This window comes from Syngnathus scovelli, chromosome 9 (genome assembly GCF_024217435.2).
Source record: "Syngnathus scovelli strain Florida chromosome 9, RoL_Ssco_1.2, whole genome shotgun sequence".
NCBI classification, from domain to species: domain Eukaryota; kingdom Metazoa; phylum Chordata; class Actinopteri; order Syngnathiformes; family Syngnathidae; genus Syngnathus; species Syngnathus scovelli.
The window spans coordinates 4801142-4816206 of NC_090855.1; the positions used below are offsets into that span (position 1 = coordinate 4801142).

Genomic DNA, 15065 nt, shown 5'->3' on the forward strand with positions numbered 1-15065 from the left:
ACAATGTACAATTAACACCAGTTCTTAGAGTTTGTTATTTCCATCAAAAACATGCTTATGTACACGTTCAACAATTAAATAATTAGGTAGCTTTTGTTAATTTTGAAAAATAAAATGTTACTGATATTTAAAAAAAAGCAACATTTCCTTATATTTAACTAAATATTTTATATAATTATATAAATAATATATAATTAATACTTATATTAATTTAGTGGCAATTCCCAGGAATACAGTACAGTAGGCAAGATCAATCTCCCTTGCAATCTTAATTAATCTTTTCAAACCATTTCTGAATTCTAAATGTGTGGGAACAGTTTGATGAAAGTCATTTTCTGTTCCAGCATGAGTTCAAGAACATTTAGAAAGAACTAGAACAGATATTGTAAGACCAGAGAGAATCGTGGAGAAAGTCTTCCCAAAATAGAAGCTGTCATAGCAGCAAAAGGTCAGCTGTCCCAATAGTTTTGTGCTAGACCATTTAGGCAAGTCAGAAGGTTCTAGAACTTTCTGTGGGAAGTCACCTGACACCCCGTAGGGCTCCCCCAGCATAGAGCTCTATATACACTGGGTGAGCACATGCACTCTTAGTCTGCCTGCCGGGTCGCGGAAAGGAGCGCTGGAGAGGAAGTCAGGGGTCGCTAGCACAAAATAATCTCAGTTACAGCTGAAACAACAAGGTAACACCATTTGTAGCTGTGCTGCATCCAGCCTGGCTTCATAGTTTGTCTCGCTTCATTGCTGCATTGAAAAGCTTAAATGCCACGTGTGAAAGCTTTTTTTTTTTTTTTTGGGTTGTTTTTCTTTTATAAACTTCCATCATGCTTGCATGGACTATTGACTGCTGGCTGGAAAATAATCAATAACAGGCAGTTTAGGTCTATGTAGGTTAGTCCACTTAATCAGCTATAAGATGATTATGTCAAATACAATAGTTCATAATCAATTATTTTTGTGATGATACATATGGAAATTTGTGGATGGAAAAGCAATTAGGCAGTGTCAGCATTTTTTTTTGGGTGTTACACAACAGGATAAGTGAAAATTCAATAGAACACACTCTTAGGACAAATTTTGCAAATAAAAAAATATTATCAGCTTCATTAAGTTGCTAAAAGCATGGCCCATAAAGCGAGCATGTACAGAATATAATAACATTAAATATTTTAATAAATTCAGCTTAAAATGCGCATTTTATGGCCTTCTACTTGAGCCTTGTAAATGATCTTTGCCATCAATGTTGGATTTTAAATTTTTTTTTTTTTTTTTACCCAGACCATTCATTCATTTCTATGTAGATCTTAATTTAGTAACAGCAAGACATTTAGACATCTGATAGTGTTATGTCGTATATGAAGGAGGAGTGGCAAGCAGGGAAGGAAAAGTCAGTAGTCCCAAAATCGGTCAAAAATTGGTGTCAATGAGCAAAATTATATTAAAAAAAGCAAAATTCATATTCAGAACTAGAAATACTTATCTGCATCTTGCTTTGCTTTATTCAGGATGTCTAAAGGACCAGCAGTAGGAATTGACCTTGGCACCACATATTCCTGTGTGGGCATCTTCCAACATGGCAAAGTGGAAATCATTGCCAATGACCAAGGAAACAGGACCACACCCAGTTATGTGGCCTTTACAGACACCGAGAGACTGATTGGAGATGCGGCTAAGAACCAAGTGGCCATGAATCCATCTAACACGGTGTTTGGTAAAGACCACCCAGTGGTATTGATTTAACATTCTCATCAATTGAGAAGAATTGATTGGTGTCTTCACTCGGTTTGTCTGCAGATGCGAAGCGTTTGATCGGCCGTAAGTTTGACGACACCGTGGTCCAGGCTGATATGAAGCACTGGCCCTTTAAGGTTGTGAATGAGTCAACCAAACCCAAGGTGGAGGTCGAGTACAAGGGTGAGGTCAAGACTTTCTACCCTGAGGAGATTTCCTCAATGGTCCTCACCAAGATGAAGGAAATCTCTGAAGCCTATCTTGGCAAGGTAGGAACGCATTTACCGGAAGATGGCTTAAAAATACCAATCTTTCTATGATTTTTTTTTTTCTTCTAGTCTGTGACCAATGCAGTCATCACCGTTCCTGCGTACTTCAATGACTCCCAGCGTCAAGCCACCAAAGATGCTGGAGCCATTTCAGGGCTTAATGTGCTTCGTATTATCAATGAACCTACAGCGGCGGCCATTGCCTATGGCTTGGACAAAAAGGTAAACCAGTAAATCCACACAAATCCGAACACCCAGTTCAGCCAATTTTGATGATCAATTTATATTTCAGGTTGGAAGCGAGCGCAATGTTCTTATCTTTGACCTTGGAGGAGGCACTTTTGATGTGTCCATTCTTACCATTGAGGATGGCATCTTTGAGGTCAAGTCCACCGCGGGTGACACTCACTTGGGCGGTGAAGACTTTGACAATAGAATGGTGAATCACTTCATTGGCGAGTTCAAACGCAAGTTCAAAAAGGAAATCAACGCCAACAAACGTGCCGTGCGTCGCCTACGCACCGCCTGCGAGCGTGCCAAGCGTACCCTCTCCAGCAGCACCCAGGCCAGCATTGAGATCGACTCACTCTACGAAGGAACCGACTTCTACACTTCCATCACCAGAGCCCGTTTTGAGGAACTCAACGCTGACCTGTTCCGTGGAACCCTAGAGCCCGTGGAGAAGGCCCTCAGGGATGCAAAGATGGACAAGTCCCAGATCCACGACATTGTCCTGGTGGGTGGCTCCACTCGTATCCCCAAGATCCAAAAGCTTCTGCAGGACTTCTTCAACGGCCGGGAACTCAATAAGAGCATCAACCCCGATGAAGCGGTGGCCTATGGAGCTGGTAAACACCTCTACTACGAATATATTTTTTTGAAACGTGTTGAATATGCAAACTCTCTCCAGCTGTGCAGGCCGCCATCTTGGCCGGTGATAAGTCTGAGAACGTACAGGACCTGCTCCTGCTGGATGTCACTCCCCTGTCCCTGGGAATTGAGACCGCTGGAGGAGTAATGACTGTGCTTATCAAAAGGAACACCACCATTCCCACAAAGCAAACACAGACCTTTACCACTTATTCTGACAACCAACCTGGCGTGCTCATTCAGGTAGCGCCATCCCCATGTTTCAAATTTACCGATCTTCTGGGATGTCACCAAATTAACAATCGGCATTTTATTTTAGGTTTTTGAAGGTGAGCGAGCCATGACCAAGGATAATAACATCTTGGGTAAGTTCGAGCTTACAGGTATTCCGCCTGCTCCCAGGGGGGTCCCCCAGATTGAGGTGACCTTTGACATCGATGCCAATGGCATTCTTAATGTGTCTGCCGTTGATAAAAGCACTGGAAAAGAGAACAAGATCACCATCACCAATGACAAAGGTGCATTGACTCCTCTTTAGCCTGAGACCTAAAAGTACATCATGTGTCAAACTTATCGAGGTTTCGTGTCGCCATAGGGCGACTGAGCAAGGAAGACATCGAACGAATGGTGCAGGAGGCCGAGCAGTTCAAGAGTGAAGATGAGGCCCAGAGGGAAAAAGTCACAGCTAAGAACGCCCTCGAGTCTCTGGCCTTCAACTTGAAGAACACTGTGGAAGATGAGAAGCTCCAGGACAAGATCAGCCCAGATGACAAAAAGGCTATCATCGACAAATGCAACGAGGTCATTTCCTGGCTGGACAGGAACCAGGTAAAGATGAATCAGAAAAGTCCAAAAATCCATCTTGCTCTTCCCTTACGAACAAGCTACTCAATGTTTTCTCTCATTTTGACTTTTGTTCTTTAGACGGCAGAGAAAGATGAATATGAGCACCAGCAGAAGGAACTAGAGAAAGTTTGCAACCCCGTCATGTCCAAGCTTTACCAAGGAGGCATGCCAGGAGGAATGCCTGGTGGGATGCCTGGTGGCTTCCCTGGTGGAGCTGAAGGAAGCTCCTCTGGCCCAACTATTGAGGAGGTTGACTAAATAACCTGCTTTTGAAGTCCTGAATTTTCATATTCTGACATTATAGTCTTAAGGCTTTTCTCTGAACACTCACCAAATAAAAAAAAATGTCAAAAGAAAATAATACTTTCAAATTGTGCATTTTTTTTTCTTTTTAGCAAAAAAAAAAAATGGAATGCTTTACGAATATAACGTATATTTTTCAAGCTAAAATTCAGAGTTATATTCAGTCACGTATCAGGTAAATCCAAGCTAAAATGTCTAAATTTTGATTGACATAAAACAAGTCAACAAATATTTCCTGTCCTAATTAATAATACTTAAATAAAGATTGAGATGGCAATGTCTGTGCTTCTTTTTTCTTATATCTAAAGCATCACACTCATACAAAATACAAATGGTGAAAATACTACAAAATAAAAATAAAATACAAAATACTACACTTATCTAGCTACACTGTATGGAGCTTAAATAAACATCCAAATTTTCCAGATCACGATTTGTTTTTCCTTGTGGAAACCAACACACTAACCAGGCACAACACCTGCACAAGCAAACATGACTACAGAGGTGCTATCCATAATTGTATACCACAGCTCACACGTAGGCATCACATAAATCTGAATCAGAAAAGTGGCATAGAAAATTGATAGATTTTTTTTCAATGCTGTTTATGTGAAATACCAATCAAATTTGTTGACACTTTTGATTTCATTCCAAGTGCTTATCTGCAGTTGTTCAGTTCCCAGACTTATCACACCTGAAGCTCATGGTCAGCGTAGGACATGCTCTTATAAAAGCAAGTGTGCAACACGTCAGAAACTCACGGACGTGATTCACAGCCCGGACAAAGCCATGTTGTTGTTCATCACTTGTTTTGCACTTGTTGCTTCGGCACTGGGTGAGTCACATGCACTCATGAGTTACGGGACACTGGTTGTGCACATTTACAAAACCTAGATTTTTTTTTTAGATTTTGTAATGTCGTTGTGTATATGTTAATGATTGGTTGTTAGGATGTGGGAGGCCCTCAATCACTCCCCAAGTCAGCGGCTACAACAAGATTGTAAACGGAGAGAATGCTGTGCCTGGGTCCTGGCCTTGGCAGGTTTCACTTCAGGTAACCTCACTAATCATGCTATTGTCACAAAGATGGAAAAGCTAAATGTATACAATCGCGCTTTCCTAGGATGGCAGGGGATTCCATTTCTGCGGCGGCTCTCTGATTAACCAGAACTGGGTGGTTACCGCAGCTCATTGCCGTGTGTCGTAAGTACTTCCCCAATTGGTTATTATAGCATCAACTACAGTTACTTTGTCATTGCAGTAAGACAAAAAAACAAAAAAAACAACTAAAGGGCACTTTTAAGAGTTTCTTTTTCTACTTCTGATTGTGACTCGTCTTGATTTAATTTTACACTTAGATGCCAGTTTGATTTGCACATACGCATTTTTAATAATAAAGATAATGGGGATTATATCTAGAATTATAAAATCTGTGCAGTCCCAGAAGCCACCGTGTGATCCTGGGTGAGCATGATCGTCAATCCAACCAAGAGCAACTTCAAGTCAAGACCATCTCCAGGGTAAGTGGCGCTGACATATTATGTAAATGTACAATTAACTTAAGTCCTCGTGCTACAAAGATGCTGACTTTGTCGTTTCCGCACAGGCTATCTCGCATCCCTATTACAACTCCCAGAACTTCGACAATGACATCACCCTTCTGAAGCTGTCCTCCCCAGTTCAGATAACCAGGACTGTAGCTCCTGTATGCCTGGCCAGCTCCAGCACCAACGTCCCCTCCGGAACCAAATGTGTCACCACTGGATGGGGCAGGACCGGCCAAACCTGTTAGTCGCAAACACACGTCAAATAAGTTCGGCGCTGTTGAAGACGAGATGAAAAGCGTGCCGTTATGTTTTGTGTTCACAGCAAGCCCTCGTTACCTGCAGCAGACTTCCTTGCCCATGCTCACCCCGACTCAGTGCAAGCAGTACTGGGGTTACAATAGAATCACCGACGCTATGGTCTGTGCTGGTGCTTCTGGAGTTTCCTCCTGCCAGGTAAAAACACAACAACAACAACAACACAGCGCTGTAGATAATGGACCAAAGTGAACCAACCTATTTTTTGGGAACACTAAATTTGTGTTTTTCTTAGGGTGATTCTGGTGGTCCCCTGGTGTGCCAGAGCGGTGGAGCTTGGACCCTTGTAGGTATCGTGTCCTGGGGCACCTCCAACTGTAACGTGCGTACCCCTGCCGTGTACGCCCGCGTGTCCTACCTGCGCAGCTGGATTGACAGGACCATCGCCTCCAATTAAGTTGCAAACCATTTCTGAAAATTTCCGCCCATATAAACCCGTCCGCTTGTCATTCTAGTGGTCACCTGTGATCTACTATTTTGATAAAACTGAAATACGAGCAGGATTTTTCTGTCCATCTAATTTGTGCACAAATTAAAAAGTTCAACTTTCACATGGGTCTTGATTTCCTGTCTTTTTGTGAAGTAACATACAAAGCTTTATGTGGGTTATACAGAATATTTCTACTCAATTGCATTTGACATTTGGAGGAATCAAGAAGAACCCCTCAATTTGTGCTGTTTTGATTTAACGTTAGGTCTGTAATCAAATTGTTTATTTAGAGACCCTCACATTTATCAATCTCACCAGCATGGGTGTAAATGTTATTTTGGATATTATCCTATCTGTAAATGAGTATGACAGTCACAGTGACAATAAATTACACTCCAGAAGTATTAAAGTAGAGATCCTGTATCCTTTACTCTTGCCATAAATGTTTGATTTTGACATAAAAAAAAAAATTGTATGGTAAAACAAAAGCTTGGGAGAGGGGGCAGTGTTGAATTTTTGAGCCAACAAACAGTCCTTGTTGAGTTGTCAGTTAGTGATCATAGAAGTCTTTCATTTCCTTCAGGATTTTAATGCTCTCGCTGTAGCGCAATTGATTCTTGTTTGAACATTCCTTCCATCTGGGGGAAAAAAAAATATATATATATTTAGCATCAAAGTTTGATCATGTTAAAAACTATCTGTGACAAGAAAAACTTTGTGAACCGCATACTTTTGTCTGATCTTTTTCCATCGCTCCATGTGGTCACCTATGAAGGAAGCTGATGCAGGCAGAGAATCTGTTAACTGCAAAGGAAGAAAACAATATTAGTGCGCTAGTCCTGCCAGGCCTCAAGTTATATAAATTATTTTTTATGTAATGAACATATCCCAATGTTATTTATGTTCACAAAATATGCATTTATGTTTTTCATATTTGAGAGCGTCAGTTAACATGAGCATTAATTTTTTATTTGACTAATACATTCCAAAAACCCGACGGATGTAATTAACAAGATTATGTAGAGAACCTTGGTGGTGACTGTGGGCTTTTCAGTTGGTGGGATTCTGAGGTTGACGGGTTCACCAGAAGGGCTGATGGGAGATGCAGTCGGAGGAGGTAGTCTGTATACAATTTGCTCTTTGCCATTGATCATGTCTGTGACCTGCAAATGGAAATTCATTTGAGTTTTTTTATTTTAACCTACCGCTGATTTTCAATCAAGTTATTTAAGTGGCCCTTACCTCTTCCTCTAACATGACTTGTGGAGATCTTGGAGATCCTTCACCGGGCTCTCGGACGGATGGGTTATTTCTCATCCATGCACGACAAATAGGATAGAGGGGAGTGCTGGCATTGAACTGAGCCAGATCCACACTTCGGTCAAATAACTTAATAATGTAAGCATCTAGAAAACAGATAGAGTGAGAACAATTTAAGACAAGATAATTAGCAACCACAATACAGTCCAACAGAACACTGAAGGCAAATATTAGTTTGACATTTAATTTTTAAGGAGTTACTTTGTCTGTGGGTATTGCTCTCTGTTATGCTTTCGTCCAACTCTTTTCGTTTTTTGCGACGATGCTGTGGAAATCTTGCAGATGGCCTAGAAATCAAAATAGTCATATGTTATCATTTTCCATGCAGTGTTTTCTGCTCAAATTTAAAGCTACTTACCGTTTTCCAGTAGACAATGGTGACAAATCCCTATGAAACAGAGTAAATTATAATTAAAGAGCTGACATCGATACTGACAAAATGAATTGATTACGTTGTACCTACTTGTTCATAGAGTCAACTGACATTTTCCCAGCTTCACTCTCGTTTTGCTCCCTGCTCAAAATACAGTTGCAATAATTATGATGGTCAGTTAATCAGTCAATTTAAAATCAAATACTAACCTTTCATTTTCACTCTTCTCCACCAGACCCTTTAAAATAGAATCCAGTCTGTTGCGTGCTGCGGCCCCCTCCGCATCTACAGAAAGAATGTATTATTTATTTGATACAAATCCACCTAAAACATGCAGACGTGACTTACAATACACAGTTCGGGGTAATTTAGTGTAACATTAAAAAAAAACATACAACTTACCTGGCCTTTCGATTTTGATCTTGACGTGATGCATTGTATGCTGATGGCAGCACCGACCTTTAAATATTGAACACGGGATTATGAAGTTGTCTCTCAGATCGAGGAGAGTTTATGTTGTTTTAGTTTTCAAACAGTTAGCAAGTCTTCACATTAGCCTCCATCGACAACTGTGGTTTGCTCATATTAACTCGAAGCTATCACCACAGAAATTAATAAGGCAAAAACCTCTCCCCAATTCCGTAAATTAAGTTTAGTTGTGAATTAAATTACTAGTCATATTTAGAATGTGAACGTGTAGCGTCCATAATAGAAGATAAGGTTAGCATTATAGCTTAGCCTACAAACAGACTTTCCTCTTCCGCGCTCTGTCTTTTTTCTATTTGCCGATTGGTGTTTTGAAATCAAAAACCTTAACGGTGATTGGTCAATTCTTATGTTTGTCATTACAAGCCCCGCGCGGATTGGTTTATCGTCTTGAAGTGAATAAAACAACAACCACAGGTTCTTCTCTTTCGCTCGTTGACCAAAAGATAACAACAATGCCATTTTAGTTTAAAATTAGACCTAATGGGTAAAATTATTTTCTAAAGAGTACAACTCGAAGATTAGTTTGTGGTCTGGAAACATTTGAAGTAATGGAAATCGTTTTTTGCGCACTTTTGCGTAATCTGTTTGAAAGTACTATAAAACCATTCATTGTGATTTAGGATCACGAGTGTGATATTCTTAAATAATCTTAATCTACTCTTAAACGTTCTTCTCTGTGCGTATTTGTTGTCTGGATTTACTTGACAACATCAGCTTTCATGAAATCCAGGTAAGATCACCGTTTTATGTCCAAAACTAGTAATTGTGTGTGTTGGTGCCTTGCTCATGGGCTCCTTGGCAGTAATCAGGAAGCAAAATAGCATTTGTCCAACAACTATGATTTTAAAAAAAATAGAAATTCTGTGACAAAGCATAATGCATTGGAACCCATGGGGAAGCCAGGATCTCACACCAAGGATTTGTCAAACAAAAGGAACAAACAGGTATAATTAACACTAAACTAATTGTATTAACATATTTGATGTTAAAACACTTATTTAGTTACCTTTTAAAACCATACCTTCTTCTTTGTAGAGTTTGATTCCTGTACGGTCACACCAGCAAGAACATCCAAAATCACACACAAGTGACAAAAATGAGACTGACAAATACGGAACATCTTTCTTGGCACATTCTGGACCTTCTATTGACTGCGATTATTCTCCTACCTTATCTGACATGGAAAGACCTTCACTGTCTTCAAGAGTTCCAAAATCCACTCTTTCCTCCCAGCCAGAAGTTCACCAGGATTCAGTCGTGTCAAAGTATGATTAAGATTTAAAAGCCAAACAAAATCATGTTACTTGTGTATTTTCTTTTTGTTGCTTTGATGAATTGTCTCTAGCCACAGTTTTTGGCAGACGGTCATGGAATAAAGACGTATTCCTCCCTTCTGCCACAAGATAAAAATGTTATTCCTGCCCATGTTTTTTTTTCTATTGCAAGATGCCAGCAAGTTTGTGGTCAGCCAATCTGCCCGCCAATTTCTTTAACAAATATTGCAATATTGCAGTGTAAAATATGAAGATATAGCATAATTATGTCAAATTATATGCTATCACAGGTACATTGATCGTTTTCGCTATGGACAGCCGCTGAGTCGAGAGGAGCGCCAGTTGGAGTCTTCTGAATTTGAAGACGAGAGGGTGCCTATGTGGTGGATGTCTTCCTCAGATTCACCTCCTACTTCCACACCAACTAAACCTACACACAGAGGTACATTTAGTAAGCATTTTTGATCGAATATTTCCTAAATGTCAAATGATCAACTTTTTTTTTTTTTTCCTGCCAGATCCTAAAGATGACCACAGTCCAGCAAGACATCCACTTGATGACTCAAATTATTTACCATGGAAAGGAGACGACAACACGAATGCATACGTAAGTTCACTGAGGGACGAACAACAACGTAACTTTTTGAAATGATGAATTTAATCTTTTGTTCGCTGCAAGCTATAACCAGTCAGTAAACATTGTGATGTTATTTCAAAAATGTCTCTTCCTTGTCTTTCCTTTTTAATGCAAGATCCCGTCAGACACATCTCAGAGTGTCTTTGAGGACACAGAGATTTTTCAACTTCAAGAACGAGCCAGCAGACTTCTACAGATAGGGTTTGCAGAGCAGCTAATTCCTAACAGTTATATTGCATCAATTCATTCCTTATCTTGGATGGGCATTTTGTGTTTTCCAACAGTGAGAGTATTGTCAGCAGTGGATCAATTGCTGTCAGTTCAGCGGGCCTGGGATGTTCAGATGGTTCTTCTCCGATCAATATAAACGAGGCGGTGCAAAAAGCTGTCATTAACGCTTCAATAAAATCTACAGGTAGTAAGGCACAAGTTGTTTGTCAAATTCTATTTATTTAGTGTCAACTTGTCTTTGTGTATTGTGGTCTTTGCAGCAATGGCTAGGTCGGACTCAACTTTAGCGGTGCCCCTCCAGAGATACACTGACACTTCATTACGGGAACCCCTTACATGCCCAAAAGAGGACGTTCTCTCCCAGTGGCGTTTGAGAAGAAAAATGGAGCAGGCCAGTGAGCGATGTCTGTCCCAGCAAAACTCCAGACTTTGTACCCCCACGTTTAACAGTCCGGGCCCCACTCTCCACTATTCCCCAGTAAATAAACACTCTTACACGGTAGGAGTCACAATTGCAACATACACAAACTTTGTTAAATGGGAAGGTTGTGTCAGTCGACAAAATTTTATACTGGTTGTACTAGATCTGATGTAAATGTATTTTAAAAGTCACTTTGCGTTTGTTTTTGTCACCCACAGCAACAGCCAAGTGTTTATTACCCTGACCCCTCCCACGGAGCTTTTCCTGATCCCAAAGAAGGCCATGGACATCACCCCTCAACTTCCGCCCCCCTTACCAGTGCCGTCTCAGATACAGTCTTCTCCCAACCACAGTCTCTTGCGCATGTTCCTGCGCACATGCATCATCTTTGTGATATACTTCCCTGTCCCACACCACATGCTAACACGCTCCAAGGAAATCCACATAAATCGGAAAAGACCTCAAGGAAAGACACTAAAGTCTCTGAAGTTAGTTACATGGATGAGCCTCCTCATAGACACGTTCCCTCACCACCTCCTAATCCTTCAAGACATACAGATATAGGTTGTCCCTTTAGACATACAGATGGAGCTCATCATTCTGTTCCCAGAGTAAGTAGCAGTCCATCAAGACCTTTAGAAGGAGGCTCTCCTTCCAGATTTACAGAAGTGGGTGATTCTTTAAAACCTAAGAAAGATAGCAGTCCTTCTAGACACATGGAAGAAGGGAGTCAGTCTAGACCTGGAAGAGGAGGTCATCATGAGAACCCCAGAATGACGAATGAGACGGCTAAAACGGAAAATGCCCAAGTAAAGCAGGTGGTAGAGAGTGAGAAGACTGGGAGGACTGTCAAAAAGTCAAAGAAATCAACAAGGTAGAACACAAAGATGATGTTGAAGGTTCTCTTCTATGTTTGAATTGCATTTGAATTTCCTGCAGGTGTACCGAATGTAGTGAGCATGCTAATGGGCCTAGCGCCGCAAGCTCCACACATCAGAAGCTACCAAAAAAGAGCAAGACACGGGCAGATCCACAACAACAGGAGAGCCGAAAAGACACAGGCAGTCGTGCGCCACCATCTCCTGTCCATCGTGCCTTAGGACAGGTTAGCAGTTCTGATTAGCACACATATATTGACTGATATTAGCATTAGCCAATTAATATTAAATCAAACAATGATTTTATTAGAAAGATATAAAGCTTACTGATTCCTGTTGTGAAATTTGAGATTGTCAGTTCAAGCACGTAGTAAACAGTTGAACTGCGCTAACTGCGCTAGCCTGGCTAAACAGAATCTATGAACTTTATTTTAGTGTGTTAGCTTGCAGGAGTCTGAATATTGTGGACTTTATTTTCTGTATCCATATTATGATGAGTGAAGGGTCGTGCCAACAAATGAACACACACCACCGAAATTCGAATCATCTTGATCGCGATAACTATAATATACCATTGTGTTGCATTTGACTTAACCAGGAATATATTTGAATGGTATCTGGCAGGTCGTTTCAGAGCGCCTGTTCCCACCGGAGGATTCTTTGCCACAAGATGCAGCTGTCTCATCTCCTCCTGCTCCTCCACAATCCTCACTTCCTCCTTGCAACGCACACACCTCACTGGAGGTCATGTCCCAGCTGCTGCAAGAGGCTGAAGGTGAGCCAAGGCGGCGACACTGGGCACTTTACGCTCACTCTTAATTGCGAGCGCTATATTCTGACACATGTACAGCTGTCACTCCTCCACATTCCTAAATATACACTTAATGTCAGATTCTGATGAGAAAGAATTTAAAGATGACCCTTTACTACGAGTCCTTCGCACGCAGAGAAAATGCGTAAAGGAGCAAATCGGGTAAAATATATATTTCATCATCTGAAAATGCCTAACTTAAGATCATTTCTCTTACTTTTCAATATCTGTTCTATTCCTTCCAGTCAAGTGGACTTAATGTTGCACAAATTCCTGGATAAGCAAGAAGATACCTCAACTTGCTGCGGTAACTTGTGACATTTTTAATTTATTGACATTTATATGGAAGAAATACAATACAATAAAATTCTCATTATAACAACATGGTTGCTTAAAATGGAAATGGCTTTTTTTAATTGTGGACCCAATATTTACAAAGTGTGCATTCTTGAAATATTATATGTGCAATACTATTATTTACAAATCTCAAAGATTAGGGCATTTTTGAAGGATAAGAAATGACGGTCTTTATGAGAACGGCTGAGACGTGGACATCTCTGTTTGCAGCATGGGTGCAGATATAATAAGAACACCATCTGGGGAAACTGCCGATTCCAAAGCCATGGTGTCCACTCCCTTTGGAATTCGATAGCGACGGTTAAACTGTCGTGTTGTCATCCCCGGGCTATCTTTCTAAAAGAACAGCGTAAGAGAATAATCTCAGTGATACTTTTCATTCTTTATCATATTGTTACACATCACCAACCTTTTTTTCTTCATGCTTTCCTTGAACCTCTACAAATTCTCCAATCACTTTGACCAGGAGATCCTTGGGGTTAAAATGTCGGACATCCACTTGAATTGTAAATCCGCTATCGTCAAAGGTTGCCTGCCAACATCATTTGCAAGATTTGAATGAATCCAATGAAATAATAATCGTTTATATAAAATAATTTATCCAGTTGATACAATCAATTCCTTTTTATAGCACAAGTGTTGAAATATTGATTTCTACACTTGTAATTTTGAGATTTACTCTCCACTTAAAGTGATTATCTTTAAAGCCTACACAAAATTAGATGGATTATCCTGTCCAACTATGTTAAACCAAATTAAGTAAGTAAACAGATTCACCTCTGAAGCACTGGTACTCGTATCCATCTCCGGAATTAGCAGTCGGGGTGTCCAGCTATATTTTCCGGAAGTCCCGTTGACAGGAGGAAAAAGTGGAGGTAAAACTTTCTCCCATTGGATGCCACTAACTGGGAGTGTGGGTGGTAGAATAAAATCCATGTCAAATCTGCGGAGACAAAAATGCAAAAATTAAAAAGACAGTTATGGCAGAAGAAAATCAGAACCCAAGTTGTCTGGTGGCCACAACCTACCTTTCTCTTCAGTGGAGTTAGTTGGAGTATCAAGTTTTCCTTGCGCTCCGTGGGATTTTGAGTGGCTGTGTGACTCCGGGCTGCCGAGTTATATACTGGCGTTGCATAATGAGTTGGGAATTCATAGGGACACCTTGCTTCTGTTATGTCCTCAGCATGTGTACCCTTGGGATCCCGTTAGCCGGCCAGTTTGTTTTGGGACTGAAACGCAGCTGTCATAGGCTTCTTAGTGGGATCATTCTAGATTGTATCCAACTGTTTGGGGGGGGGGGGGGTTAATTGCACTGTTGTCATGAACTAACTACCATTAAGTCATTAGACCGAACGTGCATTAAATGTCGGTTTTCACGGGTGGGTTTATCTAAAAATAAGTTCAAAAGCGGTGGTGGACCAATAAGCTAGAGAGACAGTGACAGACGGCAGGCGTTCTTCAAACACATGCCACTGCACGTGAGATTGCCTGCCACTAAGTTTGCCCATCAATTAAGTCAATGTACAAAGCTAAAAAAATTCCTCTTTGATTAGGAAGAATCCCACTTTATTATCTTTATTTAAAATCGGCTTACGGAGTTTAAATGAACTTATGAGGCTGACATTTTGGACTAGGCATTATTGGTAACGGATGTTGATGGATGGAGAACATGTGTGGACACTATTTGTCTTCAATTCTGTCCATTAATAATTTTCAATAGTGAGTGCTAAGAAGATGTCATTCATTCCTCAAGAACTTTGTACTCTGTTTATTCTGACCAGCATGACAGAAAGGATGCTCAGCATTTTATTGAAACACAAGGCATCCATAAAAGGACCTCATTCATTGGCTTTAAATGCCAAAGCGTGTCTCTCTCCTTTTGAAAAGGAGACAATGTTCTGCTAGTCACATTGCAGTGATACAGTATCCTGTAAAGTGGAACATGTCACCTAGGTTTTGACTGGAC

General features: G+C 40.6%; 5 protein-coding genes across 6 annotated transcripts; 3 read left to right on the forward strand and 2 right to left on the reverse strand.

The window, feature by feature from the left end:
- The first annotated feature begins 533 nt into the window (after nucleotides 1-533).
- hsc70 (heat shock cognate 70) lies at nucleotides 534-4297 on the forward strand. Its single transcript, XM_049731261.2, has 9 exons — nucleotides 534-680; nucleotides 1503-1708; nucleotides 1792-1997; nucleotides 2067-2219; nucleotides 2290-2845; nucleotides 2908-3110; nucleotides 3187-3385; nucleotides 3463-3695; nucleotides 3792-4297. Exons 2-9 carry the CDS (start codon nucleotides 1504-1506, stop codon nucleotides 3969-3971), a joined length of 1935 nt encoding a protein of 644 aa, XP_049587218.1. The 5' UTR covers nucleotides 534-680; nucleotide 1503; the 3' UTR covers nucleotides 3972-4297.
- Nucleotides 4298-4742: 445 nt separating this feature from the next.
- On the forward strand, nucleotides 4743-6429 carry LOC125975584 (chymotrypsin-like protease CTRL-1). Its single transcript, XM_049731346.2, has 7 exons — nucleotides 4743-4851; nucleotides 4967-5070; nucleotides 5140-5219; nucleotides 5455-5536; nucleotides 5623-5803; nucleotides 5886-6016; nucleotides 6114-6429. Exons 1-7 carry the CDS (start codon nucleotides 4806-4808, stop codon nucleotides 6273-6275), a joined length of 786 nt encoding a protein of 261 aa, XP_049587303.1. The 5' UTR covers nucleotides 4743-4805; the 3' UTR covers nucleotides 6276-6429.
- A 283-nt stretch (nucleotides 6430-6712) lies between these two features.
- lin37 (lin-37 DREAM MuvB core complex component) lies at nucleotides 6713-8794 on the reverse strand. Its single transcript, XM_049731351.1, has 9 exons — nucleotides 8404-8794; nucleotides 8211-8286; nucleotides 8092-8142; nucleotides 7987-8016; nucleotides 7830-7915; nucleotides 7551-7714; nucleotides 7337-7471; nucleotides 7039-7112; nucleotides 6713-6946 (listed from the first exon to the last, which is right to left on the reverse strand). Exons 1-9 carry the CDS (start codon nucleotides 8435-8437, stop codon nucleotides 6859-6861), a joined length of 738 nt encoding a protein of 245 aa, XP_049587308.1. The 5' UTR covers nucleotides 8438-8794; the 3' UTR covers nucleotides 6713-6858.
- A 67-nt stretch (nucleotides 8795-8861) lies between these two features.
- proser3 (proline and serine rich 3) lies at nucleotides 8862-13124 on the forward strand. Of its 2 annotated transcripts, none has more exons than XM_049731247.2 (13): nucleotides 8862-9220; nucleotides 9347-9434; nucleotides 9526-9755; nucleotides 10055-10206; nucleotides 10283-10371; nucleotides 10517-10602; nucleotides 10686-10816; nucleotides 10893-11131; nucleotides 11272-11927; nucleotides 11993-12158; nucleotides 12556-12706; nucleotides 12823-12904; nucleotides 12988-13124. In XM_049731247.2, exons 1-13 carry the CDS (start codon nucleotides 9210-9212, stop codon nucleotides 13058-13060), a joined length of 2154 nt encoding a protein of 717 aa, XP_049587204.1. In that variant the 5' UTR covers nucleotides 8862-9209; the 3' UTR covers nucleotides 13061-13124. The 2 variants fall into 2 exon arrangements, with proteins under 2 accessions (XP_049587204.1, XP_049587205.1); XM_049731248.2 differs by having other exon boundaries at nucleotides 10893-11110.
- hspb6 (heat shock protein, alpha-crystallin-related, b6) lies at nucleotides 13051-14299 on the reverse strand. Its single transcript, XM_049731368.2, has 4 exons — nucleotides 14128-14299; nucleotides 13877-14042; nucleotides 13509-13631; nucleotides 13051-13435 (listed from the first exon to the last, which is right to left on the reverse strand). Exons 2-4 carry the CDS (start codon nucleotides 14033-14035, stop codon nucleotides 13271-13273), a joined length of 447 nt encoding a protein of 148 aa, XP_049587325.1. The 5' UTR covers nucleotides 14036-14042; nucleotides 14128-14299; the 3' UTR covers nucleotides 13051-13270.
- Between the last annotated feature and the right edge of the window lie 766 nt (nucleotides 14300-15065).

Excerpts from the sequence above, each read along its gene's own strand:
- proser3 (XM_049731247.2), top strand. Across the intron at positions 9,756-10,054 it reads CAGGATTCAGTCGTGTCAAA|GTACATTGATCGTTTTCGCT; the intron begins GTATGATTAAGA and ends ATGCTATCACAG. Across the intron at positions 12,905-12,987 it reads TGCGTAAAGGAGCAAATCGG|TCAAGTGGACTTAATGTTGC; the intron begins GTAAAATATATA and ends TATTCCTTCCAG.
- hspb6 (XM_049731368.2), bottom strand. The coding sequence starts at position 14,035 with ATGGATTTTATTCTACCACCCACACTCCCAGTTAGTGGCATCCAATGG. Across the intron at positions 13,632-13,876 it reads CGAGTACCAGTGCTTCAGAG|GCAACCTTTGACGATAGCGG; the intron begins GTGAATCTGTTT and ends TGATGTTGGCAG. Across the intron at positions 13,436-13,508 it reads GAAAGCATGAAGAAAAAAAG|AAAGATAGCCCGGGGATGAC; the intron begins GTTGGTGATGTG and ends CTGTTCTTTTAG.
- LOC125975584 (XM_049731346.2), top strand. The coding sequence starts at position 4,806 with ATGTTGTTGTTCATCACTTGTTTTGCACTTGTTGCTTCGGCACTGG. Across the intron at positions 5,537-5,622 it reads AAGTCAAGACCATCTCCAGG|GCTATCTCGCATCCCTATTA; the intron begins GTAAGTGGCGCT and ends GTTTCCGCACAG. Across the intron at positions 6,017-6,113 it reads CTGGAGTTTCCTCCTGCCAG|GGTGATTCTGGTGGTCCCCT; the intron begins GTAAAAACACAA and ends TGTTTTTCTTAG.
- lin37 (XM_049731351.1), bottom strand. The coding sequence starts at position 8,437 with ATGCATCACGTCAAGATCAAAATCGAAAGGCCAG. Across the intron at positions 8,287-8,403 it reads GATCAAAATCGAAAGGCCAG|ATGCGGAGGGGGCCGCAGCA; the intron begins GTAAGTTGTATG and ends TTCTTTCTGTAG. Across the intron at positions 7,113-7,336 it reads AGCCCACAGTCACCACCAAG|TTAACAGATTCTCTGCCTGC; the intron begins GTTCTCTACATA and ends CTTCCTTTGCAG.
- hsc70 (XM_049731261.2), top strand. The coding sequence starts at position 1,504 with ATGTCTAAAGGACCAGCAGTAGGAATTGACCTTGGCACCACATATTCC. Across the intron at positions 2,220-2,289 it reads CCTATGGCTTGGACAAAAAG|GTTGGAAGCGAGCGCAATGT; the intron begins GTAAACCAGTAA and ends TTTATATTTCAG. Across the intron at positions 3,386-3,462 it reads CACCATCACCAATGACAAAG|GGCGACTGAGCAAGGAAGAC; the intron begins GTGCATTGACTC and ends GTGTCGCCATAG.